Genomic DNA, 26,031 nt, shown 5'->3' on the forward strand with positions numbered 1-26,031 from the left:
TATGATCTCTAGAGACCATCAATAGTCTAGTTCCTGAATCTCTAAAGTTCCCTTAACTGTATGATGCATATCTAAAATGTACAATAGGTTTACAACTTCAGTGTGTAGGATTCACATAAAAATTAATATCTTATATAGTAAATGCAGTCTTCTTCCGAATATGCATGATTCATACTGATGCTGTATAAATACATTCAAACAATTAAACTTATTTTAAAAATAAATGGAAAGTCTTTTTTTTTTAAATATTTTTAAACTTTCCTGTTACACTTCTATAAGGTTAAAATGGATAATATGGAAATTTATGATGCAAATTTTTTTTTTTTTTACTGAACTCATCTGCACATTGAATTATCTACTAATATATTAATGAAAAACACAATTATAAGATTGACAAGACTGTGGGGTCAAATCATCATAGGAGGTCTCACTCAGCTGATAAAATATTTGTTATATTATACATTAATATTCACTAATCCTTATCACATTCCAATACATTCTCACAACACTAATCCACCATTATGGAAAAACTTGTTCCTCACTTCCTTGCACAATTTTCAAATATGGTATCTCTACCACTCTCTCCCTATATTCTGTAAATAATCCCTTCCATATTAATCAGGTAAATCCCCCCCCCCCCTCAAACACCTCAACAGGCTGTCATATCACCTTTTATAACAAGGCTCTGGGAACAAAAATGCAATCAAAATGAGATTAATTTATAGAGAATTAACATATTACTGTTTTGTGATATTTATTCAAGTATGTAAAACAAAAGAGGACTATTATGTACTACTGATCAGTTTGAAGCTTAACATTATTCATATATATATATATATATATATATAGCAGACAAACACACACACAGAATTAAAGGAGGGCTTGTGCAGCTATGCAGGTGAGAAATTGATAAAGATGGAGTGATTACCGATGGAAACTATAACCCGTATTGCTCACCGAGTTTTCACAGACAGGGACCTGCAACAGGAGTGTTATGAATTTATGTGTTAGAATGAAATGTTAGAAACAAGCTAAATTAATGGGATGATGTTAAATAAAAAATAGTTAATAGCCTCCTCCTTTACCTCCTTTTAATTAATACATTATTTTTTTTTTAATTATAAGAATTTAAAATGTTGCATATAAAATTGCAATCTGTTAATGGAAATGAACAAAAACCAGAAGTGAGATAATTTTAGTTTAACTGAGTTAAAAAAAAATGAAACTAATTAAAAGTTTGCAAGAGGAAGAGGTTATTTGCAGTTATTTTCCCTTTTTTTTTCTTTAAGCATTTCATGTGCTGTAATTACGACAAACTTGCACCAAAAGTTTAACTAGAAGCTGCATTGCTGCACATCAAAGTGGGATAGGAGAATTTTTTTTTTCTTCTTGAATATGGAAAAGAGGAATAAATAAGAATTGCAACGTGTCTAATTTCTGTAATTATTTATGTATGCATTTCCAAGCATTTTATTTATTTATTTTTTTATAAAAAAGGAACAAAACAAATCTTGGGTAACTGAAACTTAAAAATATACAAGGAGCAGTAATAAAAAAAAAAAAAAAAAAAAGCTTAAAATTAAAATTTGGTGCAAATTTGTTAGATTATACAGTATTAAAAAATGTTTACAGAATTAAATAAAAATCAGGTTTAAACAGAATAAAATTATAAATTAAAATCAAGGAAGGTTAATAACAAAAACTCAACAGAACAGTTGTCATTAATATATCATGCAGGAGAGGGAGGGCAATAAAATTTCAAGTAATGCAGCATCAGCTTATATTTTATAAATTATAAAAAAAAAAATTAACAAAATAAAATATATTGTAAACTAAAATATGCTAGGAAATAAGCATATCGGCTCAATTTTTTAAAAATTAAGTTTTGGATGGAAATGCAGATATTAGAAACTTATTTCAAAGACAATATAATCTATGCACAAGTATAAAAATAATTTAATAGCACAAAATGTTTTTATGATAGTGATAATGAAATCACTGTCATGCAAACAAAAAAGTCTATATTCTTACTAGAAAATAACTATACAAAAGTTTCTAATATTACTGAATGGTATATAAATTACCTGACACCTGCAGGAAGTGCATGGATCTTGAGCTACTGCAACCCTTTCACCTGAATGATACATCTGTCCTAAATAAGTGCAGCCCCTTCCCTGAGATGAGATGTTACTAGAACTGCAAGGATCATTTTCACACCTAGAACAGCAATCTCCTATCATGTGAACTGGATTTTCACAATTCACAGGTGGACATTCCATTTCCCAACAGTCAATTTCTCCATACTAGAAATAGGTTTTGGAACTTAAATATTCAAAGAGGTGTATTATACTAATTTAAATCTAATTTCTATTTAAAAATAGACTATCAAAATAAACAAATAAATAAAGAGCCATAATTAAATATTAAAAACGAATGCATTTCTTATAACTGCAGAAATTGTACAATGTCACCAAATACTGCAATTAATAGCATTTATAAATAAATTCTATTTTGTATAACAATTTCAGGTTCACCATTTTTATATAACAATTTACATATTTCATAGAATTCTATATAATTTATAAGAGTTTCATACTAGGTTTGTATGGATGTATAGATTCATATAGATGAGCTGAGATTTTTAGAATTGGCACAGAGATGGAAAAGGCCATGATGTATCTAAATTATGCCTTACCAACTGCATTTCTAGTTGGGAAAATGAATGACATCCTTAACTGAAACTAGTTAACAAAGCATAGTATGAAATGCCTATGCAGAATTTATCAACATACTTTCAACAAGAATGAATGCTATATACAATAATGCTCAACAGAGGAAAATTAATGAATAACTTGAATGTTGCAAAAATGCATCTAAAAAAGGTTTACAGTTTGCTACAAAGTTTGCAATATATGTGAACTGAAAATATATTGTCATTACTTTTAACAGGGACACTAAAAATTGAAGAGAATAATAGTATATACTCATTTAATCTAGACACTAAACTATCACATAAGAGCATAAAGATCTTTTTCTTTTATAATAGTACTTGAAAAATTATATTATTATTCAGAACCTCCATGGAGTCATAAGCCTTATTGTTGAGGCCATCTTAAACAACACAAAGTCTGTTGATACCAGTTCTTAAACTCATTCACCGTTTATACTCTCAGTACTCTTTCAGGCAATGCATTCCACACTCCAACATGCTCCATGCTAAAATGCTGCTCCTTGCCCTCATACTCACCACTTCCATTCATAACAGGGTTTTTTCTCTCGGAAACTCGGGGTTTTTCATCCCACATACAGACAAATCTGCCCTTCAGAACACATGCAATTTACAGACAAAAAATACTAGTTGTGGTAGTGGAAGTGGGTGGTAGATGGCGTTGATTGAGAGAACTCATAGTAGAGGTCGAGACAGTTGTATCAGTTGAAACAGTTGTAGGTGTCCTCCTGTGATGAGTCTTCGGACTCCTTGGAGGAGTCAAGAATAATAATAATAATATAATAACATCCAGGGATATTCACTTATTCTTGCACCTTCCTCTTGTTCTATTATACAAAAGAACTCTCCATTGTTAACCCTGTAACTACCACACAACAATTTAAATGCTTCAATTAATTCACCACTCCTATTTACTAAATGTTGCAGTCTGCATGCCCTCAGTCTGTTCTCATACCTAACACTGTATGATATTGTGTATGTTATCCACCTTTCACCCTCTCCAAGGTTAATTTATTCCCTTAAAATCTCTGCAACTAAATCTGAGTGCAAAATTCCAGATTTGGTCTGATCAGAGTATTATGCAATGGAATCACTCTTCTATCACTGCTGGTCAATGTTCTCAGTATTACAGCAATCCTCTTGGTTACCATCATCATCTTTGTGCTATATCCTCTAAACTTCAAGCTTTCAGTAATCAACCCAAGGTCCCTTGCTTCTTCCACTTTCTCTAGTACAGTTCTTCCAACAGAGTATGCAGTCTCCCATTGGTAGATCCCAAATGTTAAGACTACATCCAGATGACTGAAACTGACATCTCCTTTCATTTTCATCTATTCAGCTTATTCAATTTCTCCTAAAAGGGTATCATTTCAGCACTATTATTAATCCTTCCTAGATTCACATCATCTGCAAATAACTGTATATCTCCCTGCAATCCACTGACAATATCACTGATGTAAATGTTAAACAATACGGGTCCCAATACTGATCCCTAATGGACCCCACTTTTAACAAGTCTGCTTCCTTGTAAACCACTCCCATGTATACAACTCTGATATCTATTAAACAGCTAATTCATAATCCAATTCACCAACTTGATCTCTAAACCCATATGCTATAATTTAAATATCAGCATATCGTGTGGCACTGTGTCAAAATGCCTCTGTAAATCCAAAAAGGCAGTATCCTTTCCCTCATCAACCACTCGTTAGTTAGAAAAAGAATACACAGAAAATGAAATAAAAAGAATACTAATAAAAAGAGAATACATAGACACTTGGGTGGCACCTATGTTTTCTAAGTAGTCTGCACTAAGGCAACTTGTGAATGCTGGTAAATGTATTACCGGCATTCACATTAGAGAGGACTTGAAAGTATTGTTAAAGGTAGCAAAAGAAAACAGTGACAGAGTTAGAATGGTGAGTCTGTTGCCGCGGTATGACAGAGAGGAGTTTAGAAGGAGAGCCATAATCGCAAATGACATTATGCGCAGGTTATGCAGACGGTGTGCTGTGGAATTCGTGGATGTGTGGAATGAGTTTGATGGGCGAAAGGATTTATACCAGACGAATGTCCTGCATTTGAATGGATTTGGTGTGCGGAGACTAGAAAAGTGTTGCTGAATGAAGTGAAAATGGATGTGCAGAAGCAGGGAAACTAGAACTACCAAGGAGGGGGGGGGAGTGGATATGCGGACATCAGTGAGACAGTTGAGTGTAAGAATGTACATAGTGTACCTGAGCCAGTACTAAGGACAAAAAATGGGAATGGGATATTTAGAATAACGCATCGAGATAGGGGTGGGACAAAGAGATCACTGCATCTATTGTATACTAATGCCAGGAGTATTAGGAACAAGAAGGAAGAATTTTTGGCCTTGATTGGTTCTTCCTGGCCACAGGTTATTGGCATTAGTGAAACATGGCTGACGGAAGATGATATAGTTAGTGGAATAGAATGTGTAGGTTATAGTGTGTTTAGGAGGGACAGAGAGAATAAAATGGGGGGAGGGGTGTTATTGATGATAGCTGATGAACTGTAGCCAAGGAGAATTGAAGTTGTATTGCAGGATAGTGAAAAGAGCTCATTTGAGGCTATTTGGTGTGAGATTGAGACTGGCAGAATAAAATATACAGTTGGGTGCTGCTATAGACCAGGTGATGGAATAGATGGTGGAAATAGTATGCATAAACAAACTGATGAAATGAGTGAAAGGAGGGTAATTATTATGGGGGAATTTCAACTATGGTAACATTGATTGGAAGGAGGAGAGGACACATGTGAGGAAGGAAATGGATTTTATTGAATTATTAAGGGATAACTATCTGAGACAGCATGTAATTGAAAATACTAGGGGTGCAAGAGTGCTTGACCTGGTAATAGCATCTGAGAATTTAACTGTAATGAATATGACCATGTTGCCACCTATTGGTGAGAGTGATCGTAAGGTCTTGACCTGGGAGGTGGCAAAAGGTGTGGAATTTTCGATTAAGACAGGGTATATGTGGAATTACCATGCTGGCAAGTATGACAAGCTTAGGAGATTGCTTGGATCAGTGCCATGGCACGTGCAACTGCAAGGGCTGGATGTCGGTAGAGCATGGGAAGTGGTCAAGGAGCATTTACAGGAAGTTATGGCTGATTGTATACTTAGGGTGCGAATAGTAAAACAAGTAGGGGTTAAATGGATGAATAACTCCATTAAGCTCGAGCTGCAAAAAAAGAAACAACTGTGGAGGGAATATAAAGAAAGGGGTAAACTGCAGGCACACGAATGGTATAAAGTACAGGTCAGAGGGTATCAAGCGTGGTAAAAAAAGAAAAAGCGGATTATGAAAGGAAACTAGCTATGCAAGCTAAAGAGAATCCCAAACAGCTCTTTCAATATGCTGCAAGCAAGAAAAAACTGTACACGGCAAAATGATTTTAAGGAATGACGATGGTAAGGAGGTCACTGAATCAGTCGATATAGTGGAGTTACTGAGCGAGCACTTTGCAAAAGTATATCATCCAGGTGGTGACGTTGAAAAAATGAAGGAACCATTAGTTTATATGGGAATTGTGATGAATGAAGTGGAGGTGAATAGTCTATTACAGAACCATAATGTGAATACATCTGTGGGATTGGATGGTATACTGGCATGGGTCTTGCGTGACGTGGCTAAGGAATTATCAGTGCCCTTGACCATGTTGTTTAATCTGAGTCACAGGTCTGGTTTAGTCCCGAAGGTGTGGAAAGAGGGGAAAATAGTTTCACTGCATAAAGGAGGATCTAAGACTATGGTTGCAAATTACCGACCGATCATCATATCAGGAGTCATTGTCAAGGTCTTAGAGAAAGTAATCAAGGGAAAAATACAGGAATGGATTGATGAAAATGAGATACTGTATGGGGGACAGCATGGCTTTGTGAAGGGTAGATCATGCCTCAGTAACTTGCTCAAGTTTTATAACAAGGTGACGGCTGAACTGGATAAGGGTAATGGGTTTACAGTCTGGCAAAGGTGTTTGAAAGGATACCACATGGAATTCTAATCCGTAAACTACAACATATGGGAATGGATATAGGGTTGGTGAGATGGATAGGTGGGTGGTTGATGGAGAGATATCAAAGAGTAGTTTATTCAGGAGTAGAGTCCAAAAGATGGCCTGTGACTAGTGGTGTGTCACAAGGTTCTGTTCTTAGACCACTGCTGTTTAATCTGTTCATTAACCATATAGGGAAGGATCTAAGAGGAACAGTTCATTTGTTCGCTGATGATGCAAAGTTGGGTAGGGCGATAGTGAATGCAGAAGATATCAAAATCTTGCAGGATGACTTGGATAGATTGGAGTTCTGGGCTAAGGAGAATGGATGTGAATTTAATGTGGCAAAATGTAAGGTTATGCATTTTGAGGTGAAAAGATTAGCAGCAGTATACCTCATTGGTGGAACTGTACTCCAGGAGATTGATGAGTGCAGGGACTTGGGAGTGTTGGTGGATAGGGAGATGAAGTTTAGGGAGCACATTGCAAAAGTAGTTAAATCAGCTCATCAACTCACTTGGTTGTTGAAAAATACCTTGACGAGCAGAGACAAGCAAGTTATTGTACCTCTGTACCGAGCCTTGATAAGACCTCATCTCGACTACTGTGCCCAGATTTGGTCGCCTAAGTTCCTTCTTGATGGGGAGGAGGTGGATAGGAACCAGAGGTGAATGACTAAGATGATAGCAGGTCTATGGAATGAGCCATATGAGAACAGATTGAAGATTTGTGTGTTGCAGAAATTGGTTGATAGGCAGAAAAGGGGAGTGATTTTGAATGATGGAGACATTCAAATTGGTAAAGGGTTTCTATAGGATTAATTGAGAGGATATTTTTTGAGATCAGGACTGGTGGTGGGAGAACTAGGGGACACCTATGGAAGCTGGGCAAGAGTATGGTTAGCAGGGGTGTTAGAGCTGGGTTCTTTACTTTTAGGTAAATGAGTGGAATAAGCTGCCAGAGTCTGTTGTGGGTGCTATGACGATGAATGAGTTCAAGGCAAGGTATGATAGATACTGTGAGAATGTCGTATAGTTGTGTGAACATGATGTTTAGGGCCTCCCTCGATGAGTCTAAGGAGTCCCTGGAGTCGCCCATAATAATAATAATAATAATGCAGATTTTTTAGCCCTTACACAGGCAAATCGACTAGAAAACACAATCTATAAAGATAAATACTATTAGTGGGCAGTAGGTGGTATAATGTGTAGGTAGTAATAGCAGTGTTGAATGCAGATGAAAACATTTTGGAAAATTATGGAGACAACTACCGTGTTAGAGTAAAAAACTTTAGTTTAATATAAACCAAAATACACATGAATAAGCATACACAAATAAGCATGAAAGAAAGGAATGTAGATGAAAGATTAAGTAGTGGCAATGTGTGTCATGTCCTCACATAATGTGTCCTTGAACCTCTTGCAGGTATCATATAATGATCTAACCTTTACCCTACCCATGGTATACTAACAGGTTCATTAGTATACCATGAACTTATTATGAACAATAGGTTCATAATATTTTTAATGTTAATATCAATTCTAATCACTTTAATGTTAAAGTGATTAGAATTAAAATCCTATTTACAAATGGCAAATGTACTGAACAGGGTCTGCATATGTGAATATACAAGTTGTCACATATGCAGATTCCGTCTTTGAGAGTGCTACTTAAACAAGCTGTTAAATTGGAGACAATAGTGCTATAGCTGTGGAGAAGGGACTGTCTTCTTGACAAGTGTCAGGCATTCATGTAGAGAGCATGTGCTAAAAGAGGAAACATGAATAGCAATATCTTATGTGGTTCGTTTAATAATAGTTACTTTTTTTTTTATTGTAACTCCCACCAACAAAAGATTGTAAACCTATAGTACTTTAATGCCATGGGCAGATTAAGAATTTTTTATATATATATTTACATTTTTTTTGTTTTACATAATCTGGAAACCCCACTTTACACAGAACTTTTTAAAGTCAATGGTCTCATGCAGGTGAGAAATGACAAAATTCCACCTAAAGGACATTAAATGTTAAAAGTTTATTTTCCACTTGGTTAGAGTATAATAAATTTAGTTTAATCTTTTATCCAAGTGTGAGCAAACAAAGTTTGCGCCTGAAAGTATATTCAGGACTGGGTTAAGATGGTACAACACCAGGGCAACTCGTTGCAAAGGTGGAGCATGCTACCAACACTCCTATCTCAGTATCTCCTATAATGCAAAACACATCTCCTTGCGGATATGTCTAATGTTATGCATTAAGGGAAGGGCCACTACCCAGACTAGTTTTGACCTTTATTGAGGTCTCTTCAGTGGGAGCCAGGCCCAAGTGGAGATATCAGGCAGAAGCATTAGTAGGTCATCTCCACCTATAGGAATTGCCAATTGGTGTGCCACCCTTTTTTAATAATTTACTCTGGATTTAGAGAAAGATGTTAAAAGTTTATTTTCCACTTGGTTAGAGTATAATAAATTTAGTTTAAACCTTTATCCAAGTGTGAGCAAACAAAGTTTGCGCCTGAAAGTATCTTCAGGACTGGGTTAAGATGGTACAACACCAGGGCAACTCGTTGCAAAGGTGGTTGCAACGAGTTGCCCAACCTACTAATGCTTCTGCCTGATATCTCCACTTGGGCCTGGCTCCCACTGAAGAGACCTCAATAAAGGTCGAAACTAGTCTGGGTAGTGGCCCTTCCCTTAATGCATAACATTAGACATATCCGCAAGGAGATGTGTTTTGCATTATAGGAGATACTGAGATAGGAGTGTTGGTAGCATGCTCCACCTTTGCAACGAGTTGCCCTGGTGTTGTACCATCTTAACCCAGTCCTGAAGATACTTTCAGGCGCAAACTTTGTTTGCTCACACTTGGATAAAGGATTAAACTAAATTTATTATACCTAAAGGACAATCACAAACATTTATGCCAATACTAGGATTCAAACCTGTAGTCTGCAGGGGAGTGAGGAAGTTAAATATTTGACAAAATAGGCCTGCATTTCATATGTTAATGATAATGATAGAGGTAATAATGGGGGGCATACTGCTGCTTGCAGATAAAATAGTCGAGGAGAGCTGTTGGGGGATGAAAATGATACTGTTACGAAACTTGGGAAAGCAAGGATGAGATATGCTGTGAATTCAATGGCAGATATACTGGAGGAGATTCATCTCTTTCAGATAAGGGACCTCAGAAGCAATGGTTGATAAGGATCTTATATTTAAGCCCCACACTGCAAGAACTGTGAGACCAATGGATTATGACAAATAGTGAAGATACTCCTATAAAAACAGATTAAAGTTCCACTGCACAAGACAATCAGGCCGCAATTGGAATACTGTATTGATATGTAGATTTAAGAAGATGAAGAGATTTTGAACACTGAAAAGCAAACTCTTCTTTGGCAAAAATTGAAATTGCACTATATTACTGCAAAATATGTAGAAAGAAGAACATCTCTGGAAGTTGGATATAAGGAGGATGTGAGCAGGGATTTTTTTATTTTTTTTCTTGAAAATCATGAGGACTGAAATGCAATTCTGAACAGATAACTAACACCTCTCATAAGTTCCTTACTCCACAAATGCCTGAAAATAATGTTAAAAATAATAATCCTAAATATATTTTATCATTATCTCTGTACCTATATGCCTTAAATTCATTACATTGCAAGAACCTTAATCTCAATAACAAGTTGTTAAAGCATGTAATGAGATAATATGGGGAAATCCGCTCTCAGTGATTAATACATGGGATTTTTTTTTTGCAAGTGATTTAAGGATTTCCAACAAAGAATGATGGTACAGGTTGCAAACATCCTCAGTGGGGCAGGCGGTTTCAGTCCATGGAGAATACAATGTAAGAAAGACAATTCCAAGGCATAGAGATAGGTGGAATGGAAAAGATTCATTGGATTGAGAATGAATTAACCAATGTTGAATATCTGCTGCTCATTTTATTATACAGTAAAGTGTAGAAATGACATACTAGTTTACTAAAACAGTATCCACATAAGTACATGCAGGGAAAAAAAAAAAACAGACATAAGCAGAAATACTGTTATAGGGGACATAATGCAAAGGTAGTGAAGGTAACACAGAGGATTGCTGCAATAATGAGAAGGACACTGACCTGCAGAGATAAAAGGGTTATCATTTCGTTGTATAAGACTCTGATCAGACCACACTTAGACTATTGTTCTCAGATCTGGTCCCCAGGATTTGAAGGGGATAAATTAACTGTGGAAAGGGTACAGAGGCAGATAACAAAGATGGTTTCAGGACTGTACAATGTTAGTTATGAGGATCGGCTGAGGAAGTGTGGACTGCAAAGTTTGGTGGATAAAAGAAGGAGAGGTGATATGATTGAGACTTTTAAACTGTTGAGAGGTGGTTACAGGGTTGGAACTGGGGAGTTCTTTCACTTGGTTGAACAGCAGGAAGGAGTCATGACAAGAGGCCATCCCTGGAAGTTACGAAAGGAAACTGTGAGAAAGAGGGTGAGGAGTAGTTTCTTTGAATGGAGGGTGGTTAAACCATGGAATGCATTGCCTGATGCGTTTAAGGAGTGGTATGAGAGAGACTTTGTGTTTCCTAGGAGGAACCTCCCTTGATAAGTCTTGATAGACTTGTGTTTCTTAGAAAGGACCCCCCACGATGAGTCTTTGGACTCTATGGAGGCCTGAATAATAATAATATTATTATTATTATTTTTGGTCTTTGAATATCTTATCTGTCCTTTCATGGACAATCGATTTCACTAAAGGCTGGGCAGATATTGGATTTGGACACAACAGCTGGACAATGAGAAAAATATCTAGAGTGACTAAAGAACCCTTTTTTTTTTGGAAGCTGAGGAAGCTACAAATGTATGTTTCGTGTTGGGAAAGCTACAGGTAAATGTCTATAGAAAAGATATTTGATCTAGCCTACTGAGGATCTGCTCATTTTATCATTCATTCAGTAGGAATCAGAAAAATTAGTTGCCAGTTCTCAGAAAATGCTAGGTATTTTTATTATACATACTATGAAATGTTTCACTAAATACTGATAAATGCTTAGTTTGATTACCTACCAGACATTCACATGTTTGGCACTGGTAAATCCAGTGGTCACCACTGCGAAATGTCACTGGTGCCTCTTGGTGATGACAGACTGATAGATGATCACAGTGTGGACAACAATCCAGATTCACATTTGATTTTGTACAGTCACAGAGTACAGGATGGCATGATACAACACCTTTAATGCATGTACAATCAGTGCATGTATCCAAGCTTGATATCCACATCTCACCATCGATTCTTTCTTCACCATAATAAATACAATCTGAATATAAAAAATAATAAATTCTGGTTAAGGACAAAAAAGTAACTTAACAATTATCCAGCCAATAATAAATTAAAACGAAAGGCTAGTTTTAATTTATTATTTTTTGCATAGGACTGAGATTTTTATTATTTATTATTTTTAATTTCAAGCATAGGACTGTCTCAGTCCTATGCTTGAAAAGTAATACAGCTACTAAGGATCCAGAAATAGTTCTTAAAATAACTCTGCTATTTGTAATATATCAAATATGTACACATTTCTGATGTAATGTATATTAGCATGTTAGTTCTGAAAATGGGATCATATGGAAAGGTTACAGGACTTTTTTTTTATGTAACTTTCACCCCAAAAAAAGTTATAAACCTATGATATATTAATAGAGTTGGTAAGCCAAGGATATTTCTTTTTCTTATTTTATGTGTATGTAAGCACATATACGCTCGTATTTTTTTATTTTTTATTTTATTTTTTTTTTTTTTTACAGTCTGGAAAAATTCCTGCACTAAAGACCAAACACGAAACTTTTTCAAGTCACTTCACACTTCTAATAAGTGGGTGGTGGTTTCACAGCAAACAAGGTTCATTTTCCACATAAAGAATCAAAAACATCCATGTCGGGAACCAAACATCCAGCCTGCTATTTCAACATTAATCAATCTGCCAACGAAGTTGCCATGAGACTGACATAAGGTGAATGCATATGAAATCAGAAGCCAAGAGGCAAGATTTGTTGATGACTTATGAGATAGATTAAATGAAAAGAAAAGTGGATGATGAAAGAACAGCAATGAGAGAGGAATAAAAGACGTTGCATTAGAAGAATCACAGAAGGTTCACATGATAAAAATCTACCACTCATTTTAACCTTTATAGACTTCAAAAAAAGTATTTCAAACATTGCTTCTCTATTGACTTCATTAATAGAGAAGCAATGTTTAAAATACTCAGCTTCAATGGTCAAAAATCATACAAGCAATCTCAGCACCTTATAAAGATTACAATGCTACAGTAATTTTTAAAACAGAAACATCTGAATCTTTTCCAGTGACAACAAGAGTCTGGAAAAGTGATGTGCTAGCACCTTATTTGTTCTTGGCATGCTTGGACTACATCTTCCAGACCATCAACACAGAAGATCTTGGTTTTACAATTAGAACATTCACCTACACCATGCAAATAATTGATCTTAGCTTTGGATATATATGTGTGTGTGTGTGTGTCATGATGACAACATGTACTTATTGATACAGAACAACAAATGCACAAAAACATCACAGTCTACTAGAGGCACAAGCTAAACTTATTGGTCTGCAGATCAACATCCAAAAGTCCAAAGTGTTCTCACAATAGGTTACGAAAACCTTAAACTTCATAACAACAGACCCTTAGAAAGAGTAAAAGACTTTCAGTATCTTAGATTGCACATCAGCAATACAGAAAATTATATTAGAAAACGTAAACAAGTCGCCTTCCATAACAAACTTCGTCCATCTGGAATTCATCATTAATATCATTAAAGACAAAATTAAGACTACCATGTAACCAGCAGATCCATCTTCTTGTATGGTTCTCAAACCTGGACAATAAGCATAAAAAAAAAATACACATCTGATTAACTCCTTCAGAACTACATGTCTCAGACTGATTCTTGGATACACTTGGATGGACTGTCACTAACTCTATTGTGCTAAATCTGGCTAAGTAAGAACAACTTGTCAATACAGTCAAAAAATTACAACTCAGATGGCTTGGACATCAACTTAGACATCCTGAAGTCTCACTTTTTTTTTTGAATTTCTCATCCTGTACAAACCAGAATATGGCAATCACAATAGAGGAAGACCATGCAAACAAATTTGGAAATACATCTGTGAAATACATCAACAGACTGAACTGTAAAAGTCCATCTGACATCTACCAGTTAGTTCAAGATAGAGACTTGGAAGACCATATGCAATCTTTAATTTTTGATGCAAATCTCTTTTCCCTTTTCATATTATACCATATTGTGAATAAACTATGATGATCACACACACGCGCACACACACACACACACAGCTTGGAAAGACGTCAATGAACACCCCCCCCCATGGGTAAGGTGCATCATGCTACATAATGAGTCATGTGTTTGTAGCCAGTATAAATTGGAAGAATATGATGCTCCCAAGTCAGTGCAACTGTGTTCAGGTGAAATGGCTGTGAGAAGAGAACAACTGATGGAGTTTGAAAGAGGCATTGTGATAGAATGCCATGTTGCAGGTCTATCTATTTGGCAAATTGCTGACAAACTGGGCCATCGCAGGTCAACAATCAGTAATACCATACTGAAATGGAAGCGAAGTACAGAGTCAACTGGAAGTGCTATCCTCATTGGGTGACCCACCATACACACTCAAAGTGACCGTAGGGTGCTATGAAGGATATGTAAAACCACATTCATCAGCCAACACGTTGAATGAACATTTACAGATCCACTGCATCCAATGGAGAAAAGAAGCATGTTCATAGTTTCTTTTACCAGTACATTTGTAAAGAAGTCTGTAATATTCAGGTAGGCTTATCACAAAATCTTTCATCTTGTAAAATTCCTAATACAATTTCTTTAAAACAGAAATCTAGATTTTTTTTTGTTGTTGTTTATATATGTATCAAAGTGTATTGTCTAAATGGATTTTAAGTGAGTTTCCAAGACATAATGAAAGAGCATAATTTGGTAAATGGATCTCACCAACAATGGGACAAAGTAGACTATGGTTTGTGAATCTCAGAAAAATCATTAATTCTGGATAATCAGACATTTTGATTTGGGTCTTCTTTCTGCATAAGTGACCGAGTTCATATATTGTTAATAAATATACTAATTCATTTCAAATGTTATTAGGATAACTCTATTTTCATTATGATGTTGGCAATCAGACTTGCATGGATATAGAAATACTTACATCAGTATGTCCTTCTTTAGTCAGTACAAATCTAATAGTCAAAATATTACTCAAAATGGGTATTCAAATTAGCCATGAATGCACATTTATCAAAGAATAAATATTCATAACTTAAACAGATAAACCGAAGAAAAGTAAAATTCTGTAGTAACATACTTGAAGAGCAGGTAGTATTGTTAATGCAGTCACAACGAAATCCACCATTCTCATTAACACATAGTGATGACTCATGGCAAGTATGAATTCCATCAGCACATTCATCTACATCTTTAAAAGAAAAGATTTTAAAAAAAATTGAATAACTATTCATCAAATATAGAATTTGGAAATTTATAATTGCATTGTAATGCATTTGGTATAATCATATAAGATTTATTAAATAACAGAATCTTGATATCAATTTTACAATTAATTTAAATTCATGTGATTACCGATGTCTTAAAAGCATACTTTTCTCAGTTACCAGTTTCTGCACTCCATTCTCTTCTTGTTGTGTGTGAGATACTCTTCATGGACATACATAATACATTAAGTATGGAACCACTGCCTCCTCCATCCAAAGATACAGCAGTAGTAATGTTGTTCTGCATGACTGCTATTGTTAAAAAGTTAATTACAGAATAAGGATATGCAACATGGTGTGATAGATATGATCATGTGAACTCTCATAGTTATTACTCAGTTTCCTATGTACACAGTCTGCAACAGCTCTGCTACACACAGACTCTCTTCTGGCATGATCTGGCAGAGCCAGTGACAGCATAATTGTTCACTAGCTAGTTGGGAAGTTTCCTGATGCATACCCAACATCCCATCCAAATAAACAGCATGCTTAAAAACTTATATAACAAAATTGTTATAACCAGGGCTCCAGCAATCCACTTGCCTACTTACCAAGGCAAGTTATCAGAGACAAGTGAATTTTCAGCCTCATTCTAAATGCATTTCAAAAGATATTAAAAAACTCAAGATTCTGTATATTCTTCCCAACAGTTATTCTGTTATCATATAATAATCGAAAAAAACTTCATAAATATCCACTTTGAGTTACAAAAATCCCATTTCTCTCACAGCAGAATACATGATGTACTCCATGCAAACTCTTATTGTTGTGCATCACACATTTTGGTTTTCATTTCAGTCATGAAGTGAGAAAAATAAGCCACCATTATGTGTTATAGTTACACTGCTTTACTTGAAAACAGTAGATCTTGCAAACTTCAAGTGCAGGAAAACATCAGTTTTTCATATCATGAATACATTTATATTAAATTACAGGTTATCATTTCATAAATAATTTTTAATCAAATCAATGCATTCACTTAGTTAAGTGTTAACCATACACATATATACAGTATACATAATATTTTACAGATTACCATTACTGTTGTTATGAGATATGTAACAGACTATTATTTAAACAAAAATGAATTGTACTTTTCTCGCAATATAATTTCATTAACAAAATAAACTGACAATTACAAAACAAAAATTAAAATTAGTGGGTGGCAGTAGATGGCGTTGGTGGATTGAGTGGCGGAGACAGTTGTCGAGCAGGTGCCCTCCCTCGATGAGTCTTTGGACTCCCTGGAGGTGTCTAATAATAATAATAATAATAAAAATCTAAATAAATGAATGCTGTAGCACATCTAAACATCTTATTCTTCCAATAAGCAGGAGCACAACTGTAATATAGTATTGCCTTATGCCTATTTTCACAGCTCATAACTTGAATTAGTTCAGGATAATTAAATGCTTGCAAATTTTATATAACGAAATTGCATTTTAATACTGTTATTTAAAAAATATCTAGCAAAGACAAGTCAAAGACTGGATCGTGTGACAGTGCACTGCGAAAAGCGTGTCTGGTTCCACATCGAGTGCTACATACTTTGCTAACAAGAGTTTTATTTGTCTTTTATATTAAATTATTTATGGATAATTTATATACATTCATCCTTCATTCTAAACAATAAATGAAAGAAGGAAAAAAAACACAAACTGAGTTGTGATGAGCTGTGTTGTGGTGTGTTTTATAACTGAAGGCATATTTCTGTATAATTATATGTAATATATAAAGAGAATTAAAAATGTATTAATTTGCTTTGTCATCACAACATTTATTGTAGCTATTAGATTTAAGTTTTATTTATAATCAAAGGTTATAACCCTGGTTATAATCAAAGTAGACAGTATAATAATACAACTGTCAAAATGGATCAAATAGAAAATAATATGAAAATAAGCCATCTTCTAAAATACTCCTTTATTTAATAGGTTAAAGATCCCACTAAATCTTTAAAGGGTTTATTGTCAGTCCACGAGTTGCCCCAGTCCTGAAGATAATTCAGGTGCAAATTTTGTTTGCTTACACTTGGATAAACGATTAAACTAAATATAATTTATAGTCTAACCGAGTGAAAAAAACTTCCAACATCTTTCTTTAATCCAGAGTAATTTAATAATAAGGTGTGACACCTTTTGGCAACTGGCATATGGAAATATGACTTCTGCATTGCTTCAACCTTGGTATCGTCTCTCGGTCTGGCTCCCACTGAAGAGACCTCAATAAAGGTCAAAACCAGTCTGGGTAGTGACCCTTCTCATAATGCATAGCATTATACATGTCTGCAAGGAGATGTGCTTTACATTATGGGAAGAACTCCCTTTATGAGAGAAGCCATAAATCACCACCACCAACTGTCATACCTTCTCTTGAATTCATTCATGCTATATGCACTCACTACCTCTAAAGGCAAACTATTCCACTCACTGCTCTATGAGAGAAAAACCTAGCTCTTACTCCTTTCTCGACTGCAAACAAACTTAACTTTCATGGTACCCCCCCCCCCCCCATGTTCTTTCCCCACATTCCATATAACAAAAAAATTCCTTAGATGATATTCTATAACACCCATTCAAAAGTTTATAAACCTCTATCATATTTCCCCACTTCCTCTTGTTAACCAGTCTGCAATCCACATATACACAATTTGTACTCATAATCTAAATCCCATAATCCAGATATAATCTTTGGAACTCTTCTTTGCACCCTTTTCACAGCTTCTTTATCCCTCTGGAACCCAGGAGACCAAATCAGTGCACTGATTTGGTCTCCTGGGTTAATCCAGCTGTAGTCATATCAAAGCCTAATAAAGAGGCAAAACGACTTCCTTATCCTTACATGCCAAGGTTCACTTCAACATTGCAATTATTCTCTGAGTTATTACTATTACCCTAAGACCCCATGGAGTGAGAGACTCGTCTAGGTCCTTTTGTCATACACACAGTTCATATACTGCAATTAAATACACTCAAATTCTCTGCAAACACCACACTCTCAAGCAAGGCATTCTAATCATTCACAACAACCCTGCATGCAAAAAAAATCTGCTTCTTACTCCCTTTATCACACACTCCTTATACTTGAAACTTTTGCTATATGACCTTTGAACTTCAAATTCATATCCACCAATATGCCAAGATCCCTAGCTTCATCAGCTTCTTGTAGAATAACTCTGCTAATATAATATGCCACTGGAACTCTCATCATGCCAAAGTGCTTTACACTTACTATCATTAAACTGACAGCCATTTTCTTTTGCCCAAATCTCCAGCCTATTCAATAATAATCTTATCTTTCCACCCCTTTGCCAACTACATAGCCATGTTCGAAACCATTCAGATCTTTATCAGTAGCATTAATTATTGCTTCAATTCCTGCCGGTCTTCGCATCAATTGCACATCACCTGTTAGACCCTTTCGAATATCACTATTGCACAGATTGAACAACAATGGCCCAAGGACTGAACACTGAAGTACACCACTGGTAATTTTAAATTTAACAGATTCACACCATATACCACTTTGATGTTTGTCTGTCAACCATCCACTAATCCAAGTCAAGAGTTTATATTCCAATCCATATATTCTCCAGTTTATGCAACAGTCTTTCATGTGGTATCCTGTCAAATGCCTTAGCAAAATCAGACATTATCACAGTGTATCCATTCCTTTTATCCAACTCAGCCATAACATTGTTATAAAATATAAGCAAACTGCTAAAACATGACCTTCCTTTAGTAAACCCATGCCATTCAGTAAAAACCATGGTATACTCCTTGCAGAGTATAGCTTGCTTGTCTCTACTCATTTCTGTATGCGAGTTCTTACCAACTTCTATAAAATCTTCAATCTTCACTACCACACCAGAGATACTAATAGGTTGGTAGTTAGACACATCAGTTTTTGCACCATCCTTGTAGAATAAAACTATCATACATCCTTCCATTCCTGTGGTATCATTTCTGAGCTGACACTCAAGTTATACAAACAAGTGAAATGCCTAGCCAATTCAGCTGAACATTCCTTTAGCAAACATACTGATATTCCATCTGTCTCTATTGACAAATCCAGGTTATGCAACAGCTCTTCAACCTCATTTTCATGCACCTCTAACTCTTCATCCAGTGTTAGCAGGAAGTTTATATGCCATGTTACATACATCCAGTTGATATATCTTAGCAAGTGAGCACTCATTAATTGAACAATCTCATTAGCTTATGACACTAGAGTACAGTCTGCATTCAATAAAGTTATTCTTCCACATTCATTCTTTCTTTTGTTTGCAGCATAAAGAAAAATTCTTTTGGATTGCCTTTAGCTTGCATAGCCAATTTCTTTTCATACTCCGATTTAGCTTTCTGCATAATAGTCATTACTTTTCTGCCCTGATTTTTATATAATTCATTAATCCTCTCACTCTTATTCTCATGATATTATTTCCACATCATCTTCTTCCTGTGAATCTCTTGCTTAAAAAGGCTGCACATCCCTTTCACTCTCAACCTATTTATTTTTTGAATACTAGGAATACATTCGAATTTTTCGAATACTAGGAGTACCACCTCATTTAAACACTTTTTCAACGATTCCCATGCATTGCTGACATTTTTCCCATTAAGTAACTGATACCATGGGACCATAGATAGCATTCTCTTAAGTTGATCATAATTTCCAGCTTTGTAGTTCAGCATGTAACCTGTTCTAATGGGAACATCAATATAGTTAGATGCTTCCCACGAATGCACAACATGATCACTGTCACCAACTAGTGGTAAAATAGTCATATTCTTAACAGAGACCCACTTTCTGAATAAATCCAATACTCTTTGACCTCAAGTTCCTTCTTTCACATGCTGCCTGAGAAAGTTGCCTCACAACAATTCAACAAATTCCTCTTCATTCTTATGAGATTTCTCTTTCCAAATCAATGTTTGGATAATTAAGGTCGATAATAATTAATTATCGATTAAGATAATTAATGATTACTCGTTTAGTACCTGTAAGGTTAAACTGGCAATGCATTTCTTCATCCCCTGCAACTGAGCTGCATGTCTGTAGCAACATCCTACCATATATTTCATTCTGGTAGCCTCCACTTCACACCAGATTGCCTCAAACTCACTGCTACATGGAATATTGTTATTATGATTGTTTTCTTGCATTTCTACCCTAACTGGACTTAAGTCATCTGATATCGTTAGTAGTACTCCACCCCATCTCTTCTGTCATTTCTAAAAATAGTATGCCCATTACACTTGATCCCAGTTACCTGATAGCCAGATTTCGCTATCTTTAAACTCCATTTTATTTTTCCACCCCTTCACCAGCTACATAACCATGTTCGAAACCATTCAGATCTTTATCACGTCTGCATATCATAGAACTTTCACACACATTTTTCCCATTCCTTCCTTGATGATCTAGTTTCCATGACTCTGACTTATCATGTCAAGCTACCCTAAGGACACAGGATTTCAAAAATTCAAACCCCATACTGTACCCTATATTATTAGCTGATAAGCATAGACAACCCCAATTACAAACATGTCTGCTAGCAAAATCACATTCTCCCTTCATAACAACTCTCCCTCCTTTATTAAAAATTCTATTCTCTCTCTGAAACCTTCTTTAAAAAAAAAAAAAATATTTCAAAAATTCAAATATGATCAGCTTTGATATATTACTTCTTATTTATCAATGTACCACTGATGGAAATCCTTGATCCCAATTAAGACATTTCTCACACTAACTTTTTGGAATTGCTGGGTTATTTTTTATGAAAAGGAAAATATATAAAAACATGTAGATGGGACTACAGTGTGTAGAATAGAATTTTTTTTTTATTTATTTATTTTATTTTTATTTTTTTTAGAAAACCTAAGCACTTATGTTACATTGATACTTGTTTGATATTTCATCTTGGTTTACACAAATTACATTTTAGTGCATTTAAAAATGCCAATATCCAAAAATATATGTCCCAAAAGGAAAAATCTTCTTCCCTTCCTAGATAGACTAGTTACACGTACAATTACCAAATGACTCATTACCCTTTTCTGTTTACAGAAAACCTACATATAATGGAAGATACTTACATAAGCAGTCACATGTCACCATCCATCCCAACAGTATGACATTCTCAAAAGGGTTCTTTGTTCTAATGATATAGTCCATGCCAAAGAAATCTATATTCATAAATGGCTACAATCTCTATAAAAGATGACAATATTGCATGCCCCTTCATCCCACCCACACTTGTTGCACAATAAAATTATTCACATTAGGCACAAAAATTAGGCACAAGAACCTTGTATCTCCAGGATGTGCAAAAGGATCATCAGATCCTTTTGCACATCCTGGAGATACAAGGTTCTTGTGCCTACAGGAGATGTGTTGACAAATACTTGAACTTAAAAACTACATTCATGACCTATATGATAAGTCAGAACTAACAGACCATTGTTCTAAATACGCCCTTCACATAGCATTGAACGGAATAAAACTGATGCACAGAAGTTACTATAAGGTCTGAGATACTAATTTTAGAATCAGCATCAGACACGAAACACTCCCCTAACCTCAATAAATATGGTTGAATTAATTTGCCTCTCCTCCAGATTTGGAGATGATCCTAAAATTATATTTAGCTTACTTCTCTCAATGAACTGTTTTTATCCAGTCCCAACATCAGTGGTTGTTGTTTTTTTTTTTGTTGTTGTTTTGTTTTTTCACTTACAATATGAATTGTTTCTACAATGAGTGAATGTCTTACCACAGTTGTAATTTGTGCTCTGAAGATACAATTTGAAAAACCCAGTAAAATATTAGTAACATAATACATAAGCCTAACATTAAATTATATGAAAGACACCATCAAAAATACAGTAACTTTGCAGATCGAAAAACTCATAGAAAAACAACAGCAAAGAACATCATACAAAAGCATCAAAAGAGCAATCAAAAACAGAAAATAAAAATTATATGAGGGAGGGGACAGGGAGGGAATCCAGCTCCTCTGCATCAACTGTGACCACAATACCATGATGTATTGTGGTCACAGTTGATGCAGAGGATCTGGAACCTCTACTTACATGCATCTAAACAAGACCTGTTATGTCTCACAATCTCAAATGGAAGTCTCAACAACTACTCTCCAGCTCAATCTACTTTAATGCACATCACTGTGTGACTGAATGAATAATATAGATGTCTGAAATTCCATGCAAGAGAGAGAAGCAAAACTTAGAATGACTTTATGACTCTGCTCTCAGTTTTCTTGTTATATATTGTTGCATTCATGTGCCATCACTAAAAATTCTGACACTCTCTGAACGCATGATTTTCTGTAGCCTAATCCTGAGGAACTTCAATGTTTACAACTCAAACTGGGTTCCCTCTTTTAATTTAACTGATCATGATGAAAAGATCAGCAAGCAATTGATCTAACACAAATTGTCTATCTCAATCTAACGCAAATCCCTATCCCCCCCACAACAAAATTTTCTTTATATCATTCAACAAGTCAATCTATTGTCCCGTTCCATTTTTTTATTATTACTTGACACCTCCAGGGAGTCCAAAGACTCATCAAGGGAGGGCATATACTCTACAACTCTATCTACACCCTCCCACAATCCACCAACTATAATGAACCACAACTATAACAATGCCATCTACTGCCCACCGCTACCACTAGAATTTTCACAGACAATCACAAACATTCAAGCCAACGGTGGGATTCGAACCCGCAGCCTTTTGGCTGGAGAGCGGATACGTTAACCATTCGGCAAACCAGGCCGACAATCCAGTTTGTATGCGTAACTGTAATTTGGAAATCTATCAATCTTTTTTTTGTTTGTTTTAATGTGCAGCCATGCACAAATAATTATTTGTAAACCTATAGTACTTTTGTACCTTGAGTGAGCTAAGGATTTTTTTCTATTATTTTCTTCAATTTTATTTTTTTTATTTTTTTTGTATTTTTATTCATTTTTACCTAGTCTGGAAACTGCTCTAGAGACCAAGCATGGAACTTTTTCAAGCCACTCCAAGCAGTGAATAAATGGGACAGTGGTCTCACACAGGGTGATGATATTCATCTCCCACCTAAAGTCTATCACAAACATCCATGCCTGTGGTGGGATTTGAACCTGCAGTCTTTTGATTGGAAAGCAGATATGCTAACCCTCAGTCAACAAGACTGGCAATGTCTTTATGCTCTATAAAGTCCAATCACTGTGAAGTATCTGATGACTTGCATTCAGATACTTCACAGTGATTCAGATACACATTTTTAATATAACTTACATGATTTATTAAGCAAATCTTAAAAATTTGGAAAGAAATTTGTGATAATTAAACATATTCCTTCCCCCTTCCATTTACTGTAATTCCAAATTTGATTTATGCTAAAATTAGATTCATTCCTCTTTGTCTCCACAATGAGAATGAAGAATTATGGGGACAAAGCAGTTTGCAACTCTAGTTCATTATGAACTATCACTAAGCTTTGGCAAAATTTTTTAATGGTGAAACATAAGAAAAAAAAATCGTAAGAGATACACTTTCTCTCCAAATTACAGAAAATTATCCTGTTGCAGACAGTTATTCATGAAGAGAAAACAGAGTAAACAGTTGGCTTTATAGTTCTCGGAACAATCCCTTCATTACTCTTCTCTCTTCTTCATTCTACATTCATTCTTCTACATTCTCTTCTATTGTAGCTACGATTTCTTGGGTTATCCGCTGTTTGTTTATTTTGGGTTTGGTACCTAGAGTGTCTTTTGCAATTGATAAACTGTTTCTTTTCCTTCTTCCCAGTATTTTCTGCTGTTCTGGAAGATGGAGGGTTTTAATTTCAAGCACATCTGTTCTAAAAATCGACTTCTGCTTGAGCTGTTTTTTAGTTTTGATAGGGTGGTGTGTTCTTCTTTTCTGATATTGTTTTTCCTGTTGAATTTTATCTTCACTTTGGCAGTTAATATTTCGTGGTCAGTTTAGAAATCAAAACTTCTTAATGTTCGTACATTTTTTACTGATCTTTTCCATTGTTTGTTTATGATGATATAGTCTATGCAGTTCTTTATATTACCATCTGGGGATGTCCATGTATATTTATTATTAGGGCATTGATAGAACATTTTGTTTGTAATCATTAGATCGTTTGCTTTACAGAAGTGGAATAATTGTTCTCCTCTGTCATTAAGCTCTCTGTATCCAAATTTCCCCATCACATCTTTTTTGTCTGCTGTGAACTGTCCTATTTTAGCACTAAAATCTCCTATCACTGTCATGAGTTCTCTATTTTTGGGATTATCTATTTCCTGTTGTAATTCTTCATAGAAATTTTCTATTTCTTCCTCTGAATGGTTACTGTCTGGTGCATATATTTGGATTATTTTAATTGTTTGACCTTTTTCTTTTCCTTGAAGTTTGGCTATGATTATTCTAGGAGACACTTGTTTTATTTCAATTACTGGGTGTGTAAGTTTCTTTTCAATTAATAATGCAGCTCCTTCTCTGTGTATGTTATCTTTTCTTCCTGAAAAGTATAGTCTTCCTTCTGATAAATCTATGAATCCATCTTCGCACCAATGTGTCTCTGATAAACCTAAAATATTCCATTTCAGTCTCTTTAAATTTTCCTGGACTAATTGCAATTTTCCAGGTCGGTATAGTGATCTTATGTTGAGAGTGGCTATGTTTCACGTTCTTGGCTGACCACATTGCTGATTTCTCACCTACTCTGTGTGGTCTTCGAGTAGGTGCTTCGGCTGTCACATACACAGTAGCACTAAATCGGTTTGTAGACTTTCTCTTGCTCTCTTGGCATGATAATGTAGCCAGCTTGCCATGCTACATCCTTTGGTCCATGGCTCTTTATTCTTTATTCAGAGAAACCCATTTGGGTTTCTCCCATCTGCCACCGGGGGACGCGCCTGGTAGGAGTGTGGTCTCCCCCAAGAAATTCCTAATATTGTTAAAAACTGATATTAATTTCAACCAAAATGCAAAGTGTGTAAGTTGTTTTTACTATACTTTGCAATTTTTTTTATTTACAGTAAAAGAAAATTAATAAATAATTTTTATTTAATAAATCAGAACATCCATATTTAGTTCTGTCTGTTTTAATAAACATGAACTGCAATTTTCTTTGCTTATTTTTAGTAAAAGAACAGTAATTACAATAAATTGCCATTGTATTATCTATTTTGATATCCATTATCTTAATATCTATTTCGATAAAGCAAGTTTTTTTTAATATGAATTCCCACCCAAAAAAAAGGTTAGTAATCATAAAGTACATTAGTACCATGGGTGGGTTAAGGGTTAGATAATCTGGAAATCAAAATGGAAAATTTTCACCCACTTTAGGCTTTCAGTAATCGTGGAGATAGTCTCACACCAGCCACTGAAATTTATCTACCACCTGTCCATACCCATAATATGATTCAAACTCACCAAACCAACCAGGTAACTAGGTGATAATTTGGTGATGGGAGGGGGGGGGGTCTGAAGGAATTATGCAATGCTTTAAAAAGTATCAAAGCCTCACGTTCAATCCCCAGAAACTTAATCGAAATGACTTCTGTGGTATACTACTTCAAAAATATTTTTTCCCCTGTCACTTGTACATTTCTTCTATTAGATGTTTCATTGC

At 35.2% G+C, this 26,031-nt stretch overlaps 1 protein-coding gene across 2 annotated transcripts in view; it reads right to left on the reverse strand.

The window, feature by feature from the left end:
* LOC150102838 (protein kinase C-binding protein NELL1-like) overlaps positions 1–26,031 on the reverse strand; it is a 299,735-nt gene that overhangs the window by 55,398 nt on the left and 218,306 nt on the right. The window contains exons 16-19 of one of the 2 annotated variants that reach the window (XM_090398963.1): positions 15,182–15,292; positions 11,827–12,080; positions 2,085–2,303; positions 929–978 (exon numbers count right to left, since the gene is read on the reverse strand). In XM_090398963.1, coding sequence (XP_090255089.1) covers positions 929–978; positions 2,085–2,303; positions 11,827–12,080; positions 15,182–15,292 — 634 coding nt within the window. The remainder of the gene's footprint in view (positions 1–928; positions 979–2,084; positions 2,304–11,826; positions 12,081–15,181; positions 15,293–26,031) is intronic. The other variant, XM_090398962.1, reaches the window with a different exon arrangement.

Source organism: Typopeltis vanoorti, chromosome 10, assembly GCF_054136105.1.
Source record: "Typopeltis vanoorti isolate ZY-2024b chromosome 10, IOZ_Tvanoo_1.0, whole genome shotgun sequence".
NCBI classification, from domain to species: Eukaryota; Metazoa; Arthropoda; class Arachnida; order Uropygi; family Thelyphonidae; genus Typopeltis; species Typopeltis vanoorti.